Source organism: Coenobita brevimanus, chromosome 8, assembly GCF_032717465.1.
Source record: "Coenobita brevimanus isolate Jiangsu-jjx chromosome 8, ASM3271746v2, whole genome shotgun sequence".
Taxonomy (NCBI): Eukaryota; Metazoa; Arthropoda; class Malacostraca; order Decapoda; family Coenobitidae; genus Coenobita; species Coenobita brevimanus.
In genome coordinates, this window is record NC_136961.1 from 47,733,179 (window position 1) to 47,753,828 (window position 20,650).

General features: G+C 41.1%; 1 protein-coding gene across 1 annotated transcript in view; it reads left to right on the forward strand.

Moving 5' to 3' along the window:
• The window catches only part of Lpin (phosphatidate phosphatase LPIN), a 79,582-nt gene that overhangs the window by 34,592 nt on the left and 24,340 nt on the right, over window positions 1-20,650 (forward strand). Inside the window, exons 4-8 of the mRNA XM_080279272.1 lie at window positions 8,884-9,523; window positions 9,713-9,900; window positions 13,614-13,801; window positions 14,815-15,047; window positions 18,288-18,479. Of these exons, the coding sequence (XP_080135398.1) occupies window positions 8,884-9,523; window positions 9,713-9,900; window positions 13,614-13,801; window positions 14,815-15,047; window positions 18,288-18,479 (1,441 nt within the window). The remainder of the gene's footprint in view (window positions 1-8,883; window positions 9,524-9,712; window positions 9,901-13,613; window positions 13,802-14,814; window positions 15,048-18,287; window positions 18,480-20,650) is intronic.

Genomic DNA, 20,650 nt, shown 5'->3' on the forward strand with positions numbered 1-20,650 from the left:
GAGAGAGAGAGAGAGAGAGAGAGAAATCTTTGTAGAATGTACCTTCATCCTCCTTATGCATCTACAATAAGGCGGATCCAGAGTATTATTACACACACACACACACACACACACACACACACACACACACACACACACACACACACACACACAGACCCGACATAAAAGAACACAGACAGGGAAGGTGTGTGTGTGTGTGTGTGTGTGTGTGTGTGTGTGTGTGTGTGTGTGTGTGTGTGTGTGTGTGTGTTGGTGCGTGTACGTGCATATGCGTGAGGGAAACACAAAAATCCCTTGTTTTTATGTGGAGATAATTATTTACCCTAACCGGGGAAGCCTGTCTCGTTGCTGTTCCGTACTTGCCTTTAATGTACTCGGGAAAATATATTATTATAGCTAGCATGTGTACAAGGTTTAGATGCAACCAACTGTATTTCTGTGTGTGTGAGGGTTACTAGAGAGAGAGAGAACGTTGAATTAGAAACGATCACGCTATGAAGAAAAAAAAAAAATTCTTTTCAGGTTACACTATGATAGTCTCTATTCTCCTTTCACACTTTCCTGTAAAATGTCCTCGCCAGTTTTTCTATACGGCGTGGTGTTCTTTCTGACTTTTTCCTGCCGGCTTCGGCTGGAAGGTTTGGAGGGCGGGGGAGAGCCTTCTTCTTTGCTATCCTTATCTCATTTTAGTAGTTTAGTTACTCTTCTAGGAGCTGCCTAGCATGGGCCAACCGGCCTACTGCAGTTATCCTCTCTTCTTATGTTCTTATATGTTCTTATGAAGGCACATGCCTCTAAAGTGCGCGCGCACGCACACGCGCGGGTGAGGGGGGGTGATGTGAGGATATCCTGAACGTGGGGAGAACTTGATAAGGTGTGGGTATTGGCATGGCTCATGGGTGTAGCGCGTTCATTCTAACCTAACAAAAATCCCTAACCCTTTTCAGCTCGATTGATGGCCAGATGTAATCAGATTGGAGGGTTCATTTGGTTGTACTCGTATTTTAATTTGGTCTAAAATTGAAATCTTAGTTTAATTTAGCCCATAAGTGTAATCTCGCCATCTCAGTGGCTGAGTTTTGACAGTAGATAACACTGGATGCTGATGCTATACCGTTTTTACTCAGACATGGCCTAATATTGCCTCGCATCATCTGGAATGGTGCATTATAGCAATAGATTAACATTGATATACGGTGCTTGTCACAAACTAATTCTGTGGAAAGGATGTAGAACGTTAGCATTGTTTTTATGCTATTTATCGACGTGAAATTGGGAGGACGAAACCCTGAGCCACGTGAAAGTGAAAAGAGTATAGTCACGAAGAAGTGCCTGAGCTGTGTCCCGCCCTCTTAACTCCTTCGTGATTTTTGTGTTGTGTGGTGGAGGGTGGTGTAGCGCATGTCGCCTGATAAGAAATTTGGTGTCTTTGATAAAGGACGTTGTCAGGTGACGCTTGGTGAACGGCTTCTTTGTTGGTCAGTGTGTGTGTGTGTGTGTGTGTGTGTGTGTGTGTGTGTGTGTGTGTGTTGTTTAACATTGCGTTGTGTATTGTAGCTTGCATTCTATTGTTTATTTTGCATTGTGATTAAAGTTTGTTGTGTGTAATGTGTGTGTATGAATTTACAACCAGTAAAACGCCTTTGTCGGCGAGGTAAGGGCGAGGCCATTTAAATCCGAAAGCATTGAAATGTCGCCTTACACTCAGAGGATGCCTGGAGTATATTGATGGCTATCTACCCACTAAGTTTCATGCCCTTACGACAAACTTTCTGGCTTGTGGCCCTCTTCTGAAGATTTTCGACATGCTGCACTTGGCGCGTTTCACTTGCCATGTGCACCACCTGCGTGTGATGAAACCTGTCAAAAACAAATCTTAAAGAATTGGGCTGTCATATGATGCAAACCACGCGGTGGTCGGCCTAGTGGTTGCTGAGATATAAGCTTCTCGAAAGCATTACTGTCGGGCCGGGCCGAGTTGGGCCGCTCACACGCGAGAAAATGCCACAACTTGACGCGAGTCCCGCGAGCGCTCGTAATTAAGCTACATGACAAAGTTGGGTAACTGAGGTAGGTTTGTTGACCCATTATGTTGCAAGGCCAATCGCTGAAAAGCAGTTCTTTCTATCTTGATTTTTTTTTTTTTTTTTTAACTAATTTCATTTTTTTTTTTTCTGAATGATGCATAGCGGTGAAGGGATTACTGAAGGGTTTATCTAACCCCTCCTGTTCGAAGAGTCACCCCGAAACTAAATGCAAATGTCTGATAATAGAAAAATAAATGTAGGTAGGAAGGTAGATATAGATAGATAGGTAGATAAATAGGTCGATAACTAAATTTTAAATAAAAAGACAAAATAGGTAATGGGCGTGAAGATGTTAAGGCATGAAACTAACCACGTGGCATTAGACTCTTGACCCCCAAACACACAAAAATTGGCGTGACAGAAGCGTGGAGAGAATGTGCCGAGAATGTGATACGGCGTGGGTACTAGAGAGGCGGCGTGTGGTAGGAATTGTGTGTGTGTGTGTGTGTGTGATGCTGAGATGTAATGTGGGTGGAGTGTGTATATTGTGTTAGAGTATGACCTTTTTCAGGAGGATGCGTTGATGAAAAGCAGTGTGATGTGACATGGTTGTGTTGTTTGGCGGATGTTGTGTTGCATGCTATTAGGTGTGACGTAGCGTGGTAAGGTGTGGTGTTTTGAGAGCGCCGTGACGCTGCTTGTTTGTGTGGAGGAGGGTATAGCGTGGTGTGGAGGCGGCCGTGGCGTGTTGTCGCGTGATAGTGACGTAGTCGTGACGTTGCGTTGTGTGGTGTGTTACCATGTTGCACCACGAATTATCTCCCAAGCCGACTCACCTGACCTTTACCTGGAACGCGTGGTGGTGAACCTCCTCACACACATGTGCGCGCGCTTCACGATTCAGAAGTGTTCCGTCGTTGTTTATGTAGTAGTTGTTAGCCCCTGGCTCACGTGGACGTGAAGCCGGTGTTCTGCAGGCTGAACTTACCTTTCTCGTACAGTCCACCTTCCTCCTTTCGGGAAATAGGGAGAAAGGTGAGTAACGTTTTTATGACTGGGTAGCGGACCCTCCCGGTCATATCGTCGCCACCACAGGAAGGCATCCCTCTCCTACACCAGTTCCATATGGTAACTTGAGCTTTTGCAGGAAGAAGGATAGAAATATGCAGAGTACTTACCGAACCTCAAGTTCTTCCTACAATATATAGTTACGGGAGGAAATTGGTCGTAAGTTTGTGAATGTGAGCTTTATTTCCAGCCACCATATTTCCTGTCACTGTTTATCCTTTGCCGTATTTCCCTATTTTTCTTTTTCTTTTCTTTTTTTGACATTCTGGTACCTTTCTTGTATGTTATTTATATACCGGAAATTTTTTTGTGGACAGAGTTTGCGTATGTTACGTACTGGAAGATATTTGAGGTTATTGTGCTGAATAAATCGATAAGGAAGGTGTGTTGCGAAATATCCATACCCATTACACTACCAGATAACAAAGTCAGCTAACGTCTTAATTTGTTCTATATTTTCGTCCATTTGCTGCATATTTCACGTACCTCAGTGGCACAAGAAGATAGTTAACGGCTGTACACGTGATTAATAGCAATAAATAGGAAATGTGATAGTAATTGGTAATCACAATAGCTAGTTCACATTGTTACTGGCAAATTCATCACCACCACCACCTAATCTCCCAGTATAAGACTGGTGACATTATACTCAAGGTATCAGTAAACAGTAAAGCTGCCAGATTTTCATGGATAGTTTAAAATGAGTTAGGTTGGCATTGGAGGGGGACGCGCAGCTCAGAGTCTTATCACCACCACTCACACAGTTTTAGTGGGGTAGATATATACGTGATACACACACACACACACACACACACACACACACACACACACACACTACTGATACTGGCCACTTAGCGACCGACCGACTCACGCAGGCTTACCCACAAGTAATCTGCCAGACCCAAGCACACTGCCCCGCGATCTTGCCACTGTAAAGCCTATATTCTTGACGGCGTTGGAGACTTGCTATATTCTCTTGCATTGTGTTTGTCTTTTTAACCCTTTGAGTATGGGTGACGTCATTTCCTGTTTATTTTTGCTGCTACCAGACGATGTTCCTAAAGGCTTATCGTATTGATTTTTTTTTTCTAAAGATATATCTAACCCCTACGGCTCGAGAAATCCATCCTGAGCTGGTCAGAATCGTCAGGAAGTGGCATGAATGAAAAAAATGGACGCAATGGATTACAATATAGGCTGCATAAACGTCATGGATGATAATATTAATGTGGTGTATGTTAAAAAGAATAATTTAGAAAGAGAAGTTATAGTAGCCGCGGCTCAGTGGGTTAGAGCGCCCCGCTCTGACTGAAGGGTCGGAGGATCGAATCCACCCAAGGTTCATTGGTAGACATCAGGAAGGGCATCCGGTCATAAAATGCTACACGCTCCAATCCAAAGTCCTCTACCCAGGGGCAACGCCTTAGTCCTTCGGGGATACCTGGCGTAAAACCAAATTATTATTATTATTATTTTTTTTAATTTAGGAAGAGAAGTATGCGGCTTTAATGCACCCTGCTAACACTCTTGGCACTGGCACACACTTGCAAGCAGTGACCTCCCCCTCCCCCTCTTCCTACACGCACACAAGCATACACCCTCGAGATCAGAGGAAAAATAGAGGGCATTTGGTACATTGTCACTCGGTAGCATCATCCACTTTTCGCTTCCTACGCCTTGTCGCTAGTGTGTGTGTGTGTGTGTGTGTGTGTGTGTGTGTGTGTGTGTGTGTGAGTTAAGAGGCGTGCAGTTAAATGAATACTGAGGAGATGAGGGGAGGTATACGATGTGAATAATGGAAGGAAGAAGGTGAGTTGTTTGAGGATATTGGAGATGTGGGTGAGGTGAATGAGTGAGGGTGTGTGTGTGTGATACAGGGCAGTAGTATTACAGCTGGTAATGGATGAGTAAGGAGATGAATAAAAAGTTTAGGCGAGTGAGTAATAAACTAATAATGTATGTGAGAGGGTCAGCAACGTATTATAAATTAGGATGAGATGAGTAAGCAGATGAGTAGAGGAGAGAGGTGAGGTACGGTATGAGATGAGTAAGCATATATATAGAGGAGGGCGGCGAGGTGAGTGAGTAGGAGCCAAGGTAGAACATGTAAGGGTTGGGGGGGGGGGTGAAGAGGCAATAACGTATTATTAGGGAAAGAGCATTGAATAATGTGGATCTTGACCTTGGCCACTCACTACCCCACGACTACCACCACCACGTATTTCCTGGGTGAGGCTCCTCCATACACCCAGTAGCCAGTAGGTCAGCATGTCGGTAGGTAAAGCATATGGGTGGCAGGGCGGGGAGATAAGGCACGTTTTGGTGAAAGTTAAATCCCGGATCGAGATAAAGTCGATCCCGACAGCGGATCCTGTTTTGGCAAGTTACGGTCCTTGTCCTGGATTGGAGATAAAGATGATCCCGGATCGATCTGATGCAGTCAGTCTCCCCGAAGTGGACTGAGGTGGGCGATCCTGGATTGTGACGTTACACCAAAACAAATACAGCGTCAGCTTCTACGTTGTAAGTGCCGTATTAACTTTTTTTTTTTTTTTTTTTTAAATATAATATACCGATAAAATGCTACTGCCAGTGGGTATGAGGGGCTCAGTTGTGGCTGGTTTCATCAGTAATGGGACCGTATTGCCGAAAATGAGAGCAGAATTACTGCTGACCAGATCATCCGTCTGAACTTTCAACCGCCATCGTTTTGTTTACAGTCAGGTGTGGCACTGGGGTGTCGCCATGGCAACAGGACAAGCCGATCCGAAACTGCTCGACTGTTTTGGTGTGACCCCTTCTGGATCAGTAATCCGCTCGATCCTAACCCGATCCCACTGACCCCGCCACAATTGGCTTATAGAGGACATATGATTGCCTGTATGTTCATTTATCTTCATTCTTGCAGCGACCAAATTATTTAGTCATATTAGAGTGAATCATGAAATTTAAGAATAAGAAAAAAATCATCCGCGATAATAATTTATTAATATGGAGACATTTTTCGCAAAAATTGTAAGGGATCTCTTAACAACTGGAAATTAATGCCATGTTTCTTATCTCCAATTAATACCAAACGAAACTTATGTACCTTTACAAATTCGTCACCATATCTCTTAGATTTCTTCCAGATTGTTCATATGTTTTATATATATATATATATATATATATATATATATATATATATATATCAGATGCCATAATCCCGTAAGGGGCGGCCTTTTTGAGCTAGTTGTTTTACAGGGAGGGGCACTAACGCCTCCACCAACCCATTTGACACGTAGGGAACAAGTGTGGGTTGGTTCAGTGTTTACCACCCAGCGTTGTTAATGGTTTCCTGGCTTATAAGAAACTTTTAGGCTTGTCACTCAGTGTAAGGCTATATTTATATTTATAAACATAGAAGGGGTGGTTAGAGTTTATTGCTTATGTAATGCCACTCAGGGACGAGGGAGGCTGGTCACTTATAAATATCAGGACCAACTTGCCAAGCCCCGGGCTCTTGCGCTCCTCATGGGACGGCATAGGATTGGATGATAGCTGGATGGATATACATCATAGATGTTTTCCGACTGGCATACACTAAAATGCCATAAACACCACCACATGGCCATAAACACCACCACATGGCCATAAGCATCACCACTTGGCCATAAGCATCACCACATGGCCATAAACACCACCACTTGTCTGTGAGCACCACCACTTGGCCGTAAACACCACCACATGGCCATAAACACCACCACTTGGCCATTAACACTACCACTTGGCTATAAGCACTACCATTCATCCATAAGCATCACCACTTGTCCATAAACACCACCGCTCAGCCATAAGCACCACCACTCGGCCATAAGCATCACCACTCGGTCATAAGCAGCACCACATGGCCATAAGCAGCACCACGTGACCATAAGCACCACCACATGACCATAAGCACCACCACATGACCATTAGCACCACCTAATTATTATCAGCCTGATTCGGTCAATTGCAGGACCTCTACACTGACTTGTTGTTTGTTAACTTGTTCCATCCTATCCCAGCAATTATCCAAATATTATCCTATAATCTTGTTCACTGTCTACCTCATCCCTGTCACTTCACCTCAGGGTTGCTGCACTTTTACTGTAGTTGTCCAGTCACTGTCTGTTCTACGAAGGGTGTGACCTGCTTAGCCTACAACTGTTTATGCTTTTTCGTTAGGACATCATCTGTCATGCCTTCCCTCAGCCAGGAAAGTGTCTTTTTGTCACCATCAGATGGTCATAAACACCACAGAATTGGCAGTAAACACTCTCACATGGTCATAAACACCACAAGAGGGTCATAAACACTCCCACATGACCATAAACACAACAGAATTGTGATAAACTCTCTACATTACTATAACCACTGAGATGTGATCATAAACTCCCACAATGTCATAAACACTTAGAAATGGTCTTAACGCTTCTACAACATAAACACCGAGAAGTGGTCATAAATACTCACACATGACGAGAAACATCACTGTATTTTTATAAGCACCAATACTGTTTGTGATTATAAATTTTTTTCGACAGCTATTAACATCAGTCAGAAATTCCATACATGTTCATAATCGCCTTTTGACATGTTCGTTGCAGTATTACTTATGAATTATAATAGGTACCCATGTTCTTATTTCAGTGTCTGAGTGCTTGAAAAATTTTTAGAACTGGCAAAGAAACAAAACATCAACCTTTCATTAATTTCCTTCTCGTTATGAAATGAACACCGTCTTTTTTATTTGTAAATTTAGTTAGTAGAGAGTTACATAAGAGAGTTGGGTATAAGTTCGGCGGAGGGCAGTGAATTGACAGGGAATAGAGTGACTTGGAGTTGATTTCTTTTGTGGCCACCCTCTTCTGGGATTTATATGTCTGGATTTAGATAGATAGCAATTTAGTTACTACTGTACAGTATTTTGTTGTGTGGTTAATTGGGGCTGGAGAGGGACTCTTTCATGTGGTGGCACCATTGCAGTACAAATCTCCCTCATCTCCCATCCCATTGCTGGAAAAGAGGACAACTGGAGAAGGGCAGCCTCAGCCATCAGTCCACTTGGGTCACATTTAGATGAGCCTGGGACTGCAGCAGCAGTAATAATAATAATAATAATAATAATTACAGTAATAATGATGATAATAATAACAACAACTTGAAAATGCCTCAACTGAAGTGACAAGTAGTAGTGAAGTGCATGTGTCCTAACTTGGTTATGGAAGGCAGTTCTCACCACAGCACATGAGGGATGTGGTTCATCACTTACAGAAATGCCAAATGTTTTTAGAATCTTTAACTTTTTTCAAGGCAGCCAGAACAGGAAAGCATGTGCCAGGAAGAGATGATCAGACAACAGACAGAAAGAAGAAACCTACTCATTACACCATTACAGAGAAAACATGGCTCAGAGTTGGAACAAATACTCTTCATAAAGATTTAATAGAAATGCAAGGTTTGTCATGATACAATATACACTCACTTGTTCTAGCTGTTCCTCAAATTTCTTGAGGGTTTCATGCCTCCCCAGCGAGAATGGTGATGATGATGACAGTGGCAGTGAAAATGTACAGTGACAGTGTTGATTTATGTTAATTATAGGTAGTTTATGGCAATTTGACGTTGAGATCAATGGAGAGCCATTGGACATTCATAGGAAGCTTGAGGAGTCTGGTGAAGCACTCATTTGGGAGGAATCAGAGGATGGTGACGATGATGATGATGATTGTGGTGATGATTTATTGATTAACTTATTTGTTGGCAGGTTGACATAGAGATCAATGGAGAGCCAGTGGACATCCATATGAAACTTGGAGAAACTGGTGAAGCATTCTTTGTGGAGGAGTTAGAGGATGGTGTTGAAGTGAGCCCGCAGCTGGGCACATCCCCGCTGCCAACATCCGTTCTGCATGATAAACAATTCATTGCCTCTTCTGCTCAAGACTCGAACACCAGACATAATGATTCGGGTGTTGAGAATTCTTTGTCTACTAGTTTGCCAGTAGTAGAAGACACTGCAGTGACATCAAGTCCACATGAAGCTGAGTTGAGAACAGAGGAAAGTAAGGATCACAATGATGAAACAGATCAGGCAGTGCAAGACACATGTGCAGTTGCAGCCCCTCAGTTGTTGGAGCAGGAAAAGATGGAGAGTGAAATTGGGGTGATACGCCGTGTGAAGAAAAGCACCGGGAAGCAGCAGCACCGGGACATATGCACTCAGACTGAGGAGTCCTTCACCCTGACCCCAGCTCCTCCCAAGAAGAATGATGCAGTTCCTGCTGGGATAGGAGGTGTCAGTTTATCTGCCACCAGCACCCTCACCACTGAACCCCTGAAGCTCAACTCCAGCCTTGTTGAAGGTCAGCAAGGCAGCAAGACAGATGGGGAGGAGATAACCAGGGGTGAGTTATATCTGTATTTTTTTATTTCAAACTTGTGCCTTCACATATTTGTGTTTATATCATTTTTGATGAAGTGTATCATCTGCGTTAACAGTGTGTGACTGTGTAATGTACATCAAACACAATAGCAATGCATACCACTAGTGTTTTATACATGAATCACTTCAAAATAATATTTCTGTTCATCAGTGGGCAAGGGCAGCCGGCGTAAGCGAAAGAAGCGTTGCTACAACAAGAAGCAGCGACCCAAGAGCTCAGGGAGTCAGTCTAGTGATGATACAACCCCCAGTGAGCCAGCTGATCTCACAACTCTGCCTGACTCACACCCAAGTACCCAGGAAGGCATCTTTGTTATGGATGATATTGAGGTGGAAAAGGTGAGTTGCTGTGCCCAGTTGATACTTAGGGTCATATGCTTAAGCCGTAAAGCACAAAGTGGAATACATTCTCCAAATTTTTTACGATAATTTTTGAAACGCAACAAAAGTGGAATGAGTTTGGCCGTCATATGTTATTACTGAGCAAACTGCCATGTGGGATGCAGGATAACTGTAGCTTCCTAATAATAAAGACACGCATCCCATAATTGATGCTAAAAAATTAGGAGCTTGCATAGCATTTTGCATTTTTAAAGTGTAACATATGGCTCTTAGTGTGGTTAGTTTTGTGGTTGTTACATGGTTGTGAGTAGTGTCTAATATTGTAGTGTCTTGAGTGAGTTAATGGTGTGGTGTGATTGTGACTGAATTAGCTGTGATAGAAATAGTGTTTCTGTGATAAATTGGGTTAATGAGAGTGATTAATATGAATGAAAATGTGGTTGTAAGTTAGAAGTTCAGTTTTTATGAAGTCTTTATGTGTTACATCTTTAGTTTTTGCTTATACCAGTAGATTTTTTTTCTACTGTTCATTCCTCATTGCCTGATGAATAAGAATAATCTTGCATTGTATATGAACAGATAATACTTACGTGTTCTGTACGTGCTTTTAAGCATCAGTCTTATTTATATCGTGTTTATCTGCCCAAATTAATTGTGTAAAGAGTGAGACTAGAATACCCATTAACATGTTCCATCTTACATTGCTGTATGTCTACAAGCATCTGTAATGGATGGATGTTTTGTGTGTGTGTGTGTGTGTGTGTGTGTGTGTGTGTGTGTGTGTGTGTGTGTTATCAGAATGGGGCAGCATGTTATTATGTATTATAGTATTTATGCATTTATGTGATTTCCCCACACTGCATGCTGTTATTTGGTTGTCAGTAATGCATGCTTTTTCCCCCCCTGTCATGCATGATTATTAAGAGGATTTATATCAGTTGTTTTAGGTAATAAATCAGTTATCTCTAGGCCCCCCCCATTTTTTTTTTTTTTTTTTTTTTTTTTTTTTTTTTTTTTGTACTCAAGCACATGTTGTGTGGAGAGTGCAGTGTTTTGGTTGCTGTTTGTCTGTCTTTCTTAGTGTTGCCAATATAGCTTAAACAGTTTTGTTCAGATTTAGACAACTTGGATAGAGGGTTGAGAGTCAGGCAAGGGGTTGTTCTGTTGCTTCTGATAGGAGGAAGTCAAGTGTCAGTTTCACATTGCAAGGTCAACCACAACAGATTTTTTCTGATTGGACCAGACTTGGTGGAAGGGTTCAGGATAAGACATGGATCAGGGGACTCAGTTTGAGAACAGTCATGGTCACAGGACAAGGTCAGATGTTCGACTCTTTAACTGTTGTACTGTATTCAGCATGGACCAGGCTTGGTGGAATGATTGCGAATCATCCAAGGATGACAAGATTTGATTTCGAGAACAATTGTTGACAGGGTAAGGTCAGCCCACACAGTTTTTATCCAACTTGACCAAATTTAGTGAAAGGGCTGAGGGCCAGACAAGAATGATGTACAGTACTGTAATTAGGTTTTGAGAACTCATGGTCAGAGGTCAAGTTCATAGGGCAAAATCAAATGCTTGGCTGTTATACCAGGTGTAGGCTGTGGGTGTTGCACTGTCTGAGTGCCCTTTCTTGTTGTGTTGTGTTTAAGTGCTGTGGTATTTTATGCATAATAAGTCCTCAGTATACTGAACTATTTGGGGGAAACAGCTGACAATATAGGCGATAATTTAATATTGCAGGTGTTTGTTAGTGAGTACTGGAACTGGACACTTCCACAATCACTCCCGCAGCTGCGGAAGTGTGATTTCATTTGCGGATTTGCGTGTGCAACAAATTCTAAGCACTTCCCAAACGCAAATCTGCCTGAGAACATCTAGGTGGCCTAGCCCAGCAGGCAGCGCCTGAGTGAGTTGCCGGCTTGGTATCACCTCCTGCCACTCCTGCACTGTTGCCATATGTACAGTGAATATTGTAGTATACACTGTATACAATAAATTCACCTTCAGTACAATGCACAATAGTATTTTTCATTATTGTGCATTTGGTGCGATAATTTTACAATTCCTTCAAATATACAAGTGTATATATATATATATATATATATATATATATAGGTGGGGGTGCTCACCATCCACTCACTCGATGTAGTGCTGCTGTCGGGTGTCTGCCCTTTCCTCTCCTTCATCCTTCTTTCCATCCATCCTCTTCTGTATTCCTTTACTTTTCATTCTTTCCTTCTCCTTCTGCCTACGGGTAACTTTACACTCCCTCTTCTGTCTTTCTTTCCTTCATTCATTCCTCTTCCTTCTGCTTGTGGGTGACTCTACACTGAGTGACAAGCCAAATGGTGTCCTGTACATCAGGAAACCATTTACTACGCTGGGTGGTAACCATATAACCAAATTTTGGCGCCTGGTGGTTTAGTGAGTAATTATTACGCTCCAATTGGATTGAGCCGGTGAAGGTTTATATCCAGGGAGTGGTTGGGGTTGATTGGTTATGTAATGCCACTCAGGGATGAGTGAGGCTGGTCACTCTCATCTTAAATGTTGGGACCTACTGTCTAGCCCCAGGCTCGTATGCTTCTGATAGGGCAATGTAGGATTGGATGATGGATGTTCAATACGTTTACAGAGGCCGTTATAACTGAAATCTGGTACAGTATATCTAATTTCAATTTAATAACGGTATATAGTATTGTATTCTGCTTTGATATGTAGTGCACTATGCATGTGCAGAGTAATGCATGGTTGTTTCCTATTGCACCATGAATTTTAAGTAGTACATTATTTTGTTCAGGCTCACTGCCCTGTGTTCGGACATGTTTATTGCAATGCCATTAATGTTTTGTATATTATCAGATACTGTGTTATTGAATCATAAGCTATACAGTACTGATAAGTTTTGAATGTGTAGTTCATTCTGACTTGATTATATGAAAACAGTCAAGTTCAGTTGTATTGCCAGCTGTTTTGATGGACTCGGAGGTGGCTACAGCATTATTGTAGGCTACAGGGACAGTATTGTACTCTGACTTCCGTATCCTTATTTTCAGTTGCAGCTCAGAGATTGTTATGTGAAAAGCTTACAGAGCAGCTCAAGTAATTGAAGGCACAAAACTTCACTATGTTGTTATTACAGTATGCAGTGCAATGCTTGCAGTCTTGCTGTGTATATGCATCAGCAGCAGCACACTTGTTTCTGATTTGGTTTGTGAATTATTTTTATTTTAGCTCAATCTAGGTGAATTTTTGTTTTATACAGTGCAGACTGTTAAATCCGAAAATCTGATTTTGAGAAACATCCACATTCCAAGATATTTTTTCACGCAATAGAGAAGTGTTGATATCACCTGTCCTCACATAGTGCATATTTGAAGACACAGTCTTTGTGCAGGCATGTACAACAACAGATGATGAATTACTAATACAAAGTACTTTATTGTATTTACTACTCGTGAAAATGTAGGCTTTTGGTTTCTCATAGTTATTATTATGCTTGTCAATTCCAAAAACTTTCCAGTTCTCCTGTTTATCATTATGTTTATATACTCCAAATTTTTCCATTTTCTGTAAAGCCACTGGTCCCAAGTATTTCGGATTTTAGAGTTTGTACAGTACATTATTTTTATTTTAGCCCAATCTAGGTGAACTGAATGTTGAGATGAAAGGTTTTTAAGTGTGAGTGTGATATACCTCCCTGGCAGTATGGGGTGCGCTCATCTCCCCCCTCCCCCGCCACCCCCCACATGACTCAGTCCTCGTCGCTGCCATTGCTGCGCGAGGCTGGGCGGGACGACGTACGCACAGAGGAATGGGAAGGAGGCTCACTGACCAGGGCAGTCGGACCAGACTTGCATCCCTTTAGTGACACCGACCTCAGCCCACCAGCAAGGTAAGAATAGTTGATATTATTAGTAGTATTAATATTTGCATGAGTGGAGGAGTAGGAAGGAGCTCACTTACCATGAAAATTGGAGGACCAAACTTGTATCCCAATAAAAACACAGACGAGGCATCCAGCAAGGCTCCGTATTGTATAACACTACTTATGAATTGAATTCAAGGTTTTGATCATTATTGAATTCTTTGAGGAGCTGCTGCATTTGAGAAACAAGAGGTTGGCCATTTTTATGGTGGTGCATATTTCATTTTATCCCTATCAGCCTGAGGACGTACATTTTATTTTCCTCTTGTTAACTACAACAGTATATTTGTATCATTGGCGTACAGTTACTGGTACATTCAGATATCATTATATGTATGCACAGTGTTCCATGCTATCACAACTTACTTGCTACTATGAAATGGGGAAAATGGCAAATTATCTATCAGTAAGAATTTGTCTTTTATTACTGTGGGTTAATAGCTAAAAAGGACAAAATAAGAAAATGCAGCAGACCCTTGTTATGTCAGACCTTGATATTAATGGATTTTTGATTTATCAGAGGCCACCGAACTTTTGTCAGCAATGCCAAACTAGGATCAGTAAATGGTGCGGCACAGTGTACAGTACATGTTTCCTACCCATTTTGCTCCAGCCTTGCCTGAAATTGCCCTCTTCTCATGATGATTGCTGAATAGTAATAACAGAGTAGAGCAGTACTGTACTGTACTTACCATGAAGAAGTGGTATGACAAGGATGCGAAGTAAGCTGCAAAAGGATGAAATTTTGGGCCAAGTCAGTGTAAAATGGGTATGGTTTTCATGTACAGTACTAGAATATGATATTGTAGTCATTTATTTTCAGTCATGTGTTTGAATTCCCACCTGGGAGGGTGACCCTTGGATTTAACAAACTTCCCCTCAGTTATTTTGATGTCATGAAAGTCTGCTGTATATAGCAGGGACTTATTGTACAGCATATTATAGTCATGTTTGTTAGCATATTTTTTTCATGGCTTCAGTCCTTCTACGTCGCGGCCACCAACTCCCATCAAATCTGACACTGAGTATGAAGTGGAGCGTCAGCGAACAGACTCCGCTGATGGATCCTGCCAGACTGATGACAAATGGCAATGGGTGTGGGGTGAACTGCCCACCCCCCCACCCAAGACACCCACCCGCACTACCCCACCCACCGACACTGGGTCTTCAGCAGACCACTCAACTGGTGAAAAATCAAACAAGAAGGAGGAAGGTATGGCATTGTATTTTTTTTTTTTCTCCCTGAACCTGCCTTATCATATCCTTAGTTGGAAAATAGAGGTTGAGATAATGATGATGATTCTCTAACCTCACAAAGATCCGTAACCCCTTTCACCTCAGTTGATGTTCTGGCGTAGTCATATTGGAGGATCATTCTAATATTGTGCATATATTCGAACCACATGAAGATCCCAAACCCCTCTCAGCTCTGTTGATGGTCAAGTATAGTCAGATTGGAGACATGGTCAAAATGAAGAAGATTCATTCTTGCCTAATGACTCAAGACTCGTCAGATTACATGCAACCATGACTTCGGGAACAGCCCAATTTCAAGGAAAAACAAACTGATCATAGCAAAATATATTCATAGCTAGAGCAGAGACTGAGTATCACTGAAATTGCACAAGAATGGATGTAGGTAAGAATCTACTTAAAAGCTTTTAATGACATGAGTTTTGGAGTTCAGAGGAAGAAAAGGCATTTAAAAAAAAAAAAAAAGCCTTATTGTGTGTCAGTAGTATTCTGTGCATTATATCAGGAATACACAGGGTGTCCACAAAGCTCTCAGAGGTGTGTGCAATATATGTGTAAATGGATTGACATTGAATTGTATAGTTTTTTTTTTACTTGAAAGAGAAAAAAAAAAAGTTACTGGTACTCCGTCTTAGGAAAACAATACATCTCTGTATGTTCAGCTGTTTTCATGCGACAGTTTTCTGTAAACCTAGCAGAACAGTATGGACACTCACCCTATACTTCAAGCTTTTTGAGTAATTGTGGGATGTACTGTAGTATGGTTGTAGGTATTTAACCCCTGCACGCCGGGCCGTTTATAGTGTTGTTATTCACTCATTATGGGAATTTTCCTGAAAATAGCCTGTTTTCAAATCTTAATACTGTATCTTGGAAACTATAGCAGTTAAGGAAACAAATTAAAGACCACATTACTCTACAGCTCTTCTTTTGCGAGTGAAAGTATCCCCAGGTGTGTAAGTCGTTGCGTCGATGAATAATGACGTGAAGAAGAGGACTAATTTTTACTGTGAGACAGGATGTGTTCATGTATTTGCCTGCGGTCCCGACAATGGCTTTTCTCTCAAGACGATAACTTTTCCATTCTTAGATAAACTAGACACAGTGATGTCCAAGGCACTCCCTATGGCACTATCACTGAGTCTTTTCCTGGTATCCTTGGAAAGAGACTTGGCAGGGGTGGATGAGGCAAAAATCCACGTGGGGAATGGAATCGGATGAGAATGGTTAAGGAAAGATTGTCTTACACCTGGCAAAGTCACAGAGACGATTGGGATATGGTTGGGTTAAGAAAAGATCGTTTTACAGCTGGCAGAGTCATAGAGACGACTGAGGTGTGGTTGGCTCAGCTGGTAGGAGTCCCTCCCTAGCTTTTGGTGATGAGATAAAGTGGCGGTCACTTCAAACTGTGGCCTGGAAACAAGTGCGGTTCCATCCAACACACGGTGCTGCCCGGCCACTAATTTCTTGACAGTTCTGACTGACACCCGGCAGTTAGGGGTTAAATTATCAAGCTATGTGTGGTGCCCTAGGAAGTGTATGTTCTGTTAGCTTAAGAAGGTTGTACAGTTTTAGAATACTGTTCTATTACTATATTCATTGGGCAGAAAGATTGCTATGGTAGTAAAGTAGTTTGCTTTACATAATTATGGTATTGATAATTTTTTTTTTTAGTTCATGAAATATAATTTTGAAGTTTGTTTTAATTTTTTTTTTTTTTTTTTTTTTTTTTTTTTTTTTAAATGACTATGTTCCTCATTCTGCGTCATACAGTCTCCCTGTGTACTAACTCAGAGCTACATTTTTCATTTATTACCTTAAAGCTTCTCTGTAGGGTACTGTGCATAAACCTTCAGTTCAGGGTGTTATCTGAGAGCCTGGACTTAACAGTTTCCTGTGTTATCATTTATGTTTTAAAAACTGTACTGTATAGTCCCTATATTGTAAAACCAGGACTTTATGATCATATATAAATATATATACAGGTATACCCCAGTTTAACGATGGAACTGGTTAAGTAAAAACCCATCGCTAGGTGGGGTATTCTATCTCTGGGTAGATTTAACATGTATAGGGATGCATTTTTGAGCCTTGGGTTTCCCCCCCAATCAAGTCCTAAACCCACCCAAATGAGTCCAAAAACAAGTTTCTAGCTAACCTAAACCCCAAAATTACTTTAAAACAAGCTAAACTGAGCCTAAAAGCAGTTTGTAAGTCACCTAAACCCAAAAATAAAATCTGAAAATCACTAAATATGTCTGTAAAAAATCAGACTTAGTAAACTGTACCCCAAAATGACAGTGTTCACCCTGTTTATGACTAAAACACATTAATCTAAGTCTAAAAACAGTTTATAAACCAACCTAAACACAAAATTTTGGTCTAAAATTTCATCTAAATTGGTTTTAAAAACTCTAAACCCATCGTTAAACTGGGATTTGGCCATCGTTAGACGGGGTATGGTGGTATCAGTATTTTTACCCTCATCGCTAAGCCGTGGTATCGTATTTCGGGGTATACCTGTACAGTATAGGGTAAAACGGGGTAATTTCGCCAAGATGCCAATAATTCCAGTTCAAAGCGCTCATGCCATGGCAGTCCCCCCCCAACCAACTTAACAGCTGTGAAACAATCAGTGAAACAGTGATGGAAGCCATTGACGTAAAGTTCTTTCAGTACATAGTATAGGCCCTACTGTATGGTTGCCTAGGCTACCTAAGCCTAGTTATAATCAGTTGTGTATGATATGTTGTGTGGTAATATAACAATAATAACAACAAGTAGTTTGTGGCGAAATTACCCTGTCGGTCAGGGTAATTTCGGCACGAGACACTTAGGAGGGAATTTTTTTTTTTTTTTCTTTTTAAATAATGATTATAGGTATCTTTAGGAGAAGGGCTGAGTGTATAGATAAAGCAGTAAAAATGCCAATATTCCATATGTGGTTTGTATTTAGCAAAACACACCATTCACGGTGAAATTACCCCGTTTTACCCTGCATATGTACTGTATGTATGTATGTATATAGTTGTCATACTACACCAGATATATGAGATTGTCATTTGGTTATTGTTTTGTTGGCCTTGTCTTTGTGCTAATCATCTGCATTTTGTAGAAGTATAATATTGTCGTGCTTTAAGTGTGGTGGTATGATAATTGTGTTTAGTGTGGAGTAGTTGCAAATGTGGGAATGCTGCAGAGGATGAGCGGTCAGTGCTGGGGAGTATGCTGAGGTTCATGCGGGTGACAAAGAAGGCACGTCACAACCCAGAGAGTGAGGGCATCTACCTACAGGATATCAACTTTGATGAACTGGATCCGGAGGTGGCGGCACTCTACTTCCCACGCAATTTCCGCACACCAGAGAAAACTACAAATGGTGAGGCTAGGGGTGCTGGCTGCATGTAGTAATAGTAGTATAGCATTGGCTAGTTGCAAGTGTTTCACTTTAACTCTGCTTAAAATTGTCAATTCTCCACCTTGAATGCTGGTAAAGTACAAGTTCCTTCACCAGATATTTGCCCAGCTTTTGTCATTTCACAGCATATTTCGTGATACTGGTGGATGATACAGTAGAGTCCATCCTCCAATCACTTGATGCAGTACTGACTACTGCTTCCTTCATCTTCATCATTTATTCTGTGTCTGCCCTTCTCTCTTCCTGTCCATTTTTATTAATCTTCTTTTTTTTTTTTCCAATAATTTGTTTGACTCTGGGCATTGGCTTCACAGCCTGCTCCCAAGACCCAGTAGTCCTGCATACCATACACCTCCACATGTCACCACTGTGGCACGAACACCCACCATCCATAATGAATACATGTAAGAGCTGCTTCATACACGATTGGTGTATTAGTATTAGTGGGGGGGGAGTCGTTTAATAAAACAGTGAAGCCTGCTTTTATGAAATTCAAATCCTTTATCTGTTCCTTGCTCCAGCGGGGATTTGAACCTGGGTCCATTTGAACTGCAGGCCTCCTCTCTACTGCTTCAGCCACCACCTCCTGTGGCTCTACACTAAGTAACAAAGCTGATGTTCTCCTGGAACCTAGGAAACCATTTATAATGCTGGGTGGTAAACATATAACCAAATAACAGGGTGCTCTGGAGTTTATTATGATGCCCCTGTTAACCAGGTGGAGAGGCGCAAATGCAGCGTCCATCTGGGAACAACCTGCATACTCTTCCCTGCGCCTCACTGTGGTGAGACACTTTGTCATAAGGGAAGATTGGTTCATTGCATGGGATGACCTTGCAGAGGCAATTGCTTGCATGCAGTTGATAAGTCTGCTCAGGCAGACAAACTGGGGTTGTTCAACAACAAGTGGTAGCTCAGTGCCAGAATGAGATAATGCTTGAGCTACACATCTTTCTGATACCAGTTTTTTGGACTAGCATCATATTGTAGCATTAATCTTTTGTTACAGTTCAGCATTCAAGGTGCAGGGATGGCAAATTAAAGCCAAGTTAAAGCAAAGGAAGTATAGTTATAGCAAGTTTGTTTAAATCCTACATAGATCCTTAACAGCTCAGATGTTGGCCAAGTTTAGTCAGCTTGGAGGATGGATTTGATAAGTAATGAAGGAGCAGATTCTTACCTTGTAACCAAGACTTATTGAATTTCATATGGTTTAGTATTCATGTTGTAGAAGTGGCCCAGTTTTGTCTTGTGAAAGAAGCTAACTGTAGTTAGTAACTTAGTAGTAGTGTGAATTGTCATCACCGTAAGTGTATTGTTGTAGTCTGGTGATTAAGACAGGTGTTAGTAGTAGCCTAGTAAAGGATGGGTGTGCTTTGCTGCTTCATTATAACTGATAAATATATATCTATGCCATATTATATTAATGATTTTTTTTTTTTTTTTATGTTTTACCTTTTTTCATACCTTGTAAGTTTAAAAATTTTTCTAATGAATGATATGTTGTAGTTTCATATTAATGGTAGAGCATTCTGTAACTTCAGTGAACTACTGTGTACCTTACAAGCTTATTAATAAGGTGGAATTACTGGTAAGTATGCATAGTACTTCATGTCCTCTTTTTTACGTTAGCAGTTGACTTCGTAGGTATGTAACTTTAAGGCTACAATCCAGATGTGATATTGCAGACAGCTTCCCATTTTCCAAGTTTGAGTATTGATCAAATGATGTACTAGTACAGTATATTTGTTAGAATTTCCTGCTGTGTTTATGATATATAGAGTTTTAAAAATATCTTGAGAGGAGAGGAAAAGGTGATGAAGATGGTCTTGGTAGTTTTCATATATATATATATATATATATATATATATATATATATACTGTATATTATACATACATATGTACTGGTATATACATATATATATAAATAAATATACATATATCTATCTGTCTATCTGTATATCTATCTATCTGTCTATCTATCTATATATGGTGGTAGGTGGGGGTGCTCACCATCCACTCACTCAATATAGTGCTGCTTTGGGTGTCTGCCCTTTCCTCTCTTCCATCCTTCCTCTTCTGTCTTTCTTTCCTTCATTCTTTCCTCTTCCATCTGTCTACGGGTGACTTTGCACTCCCCTTTC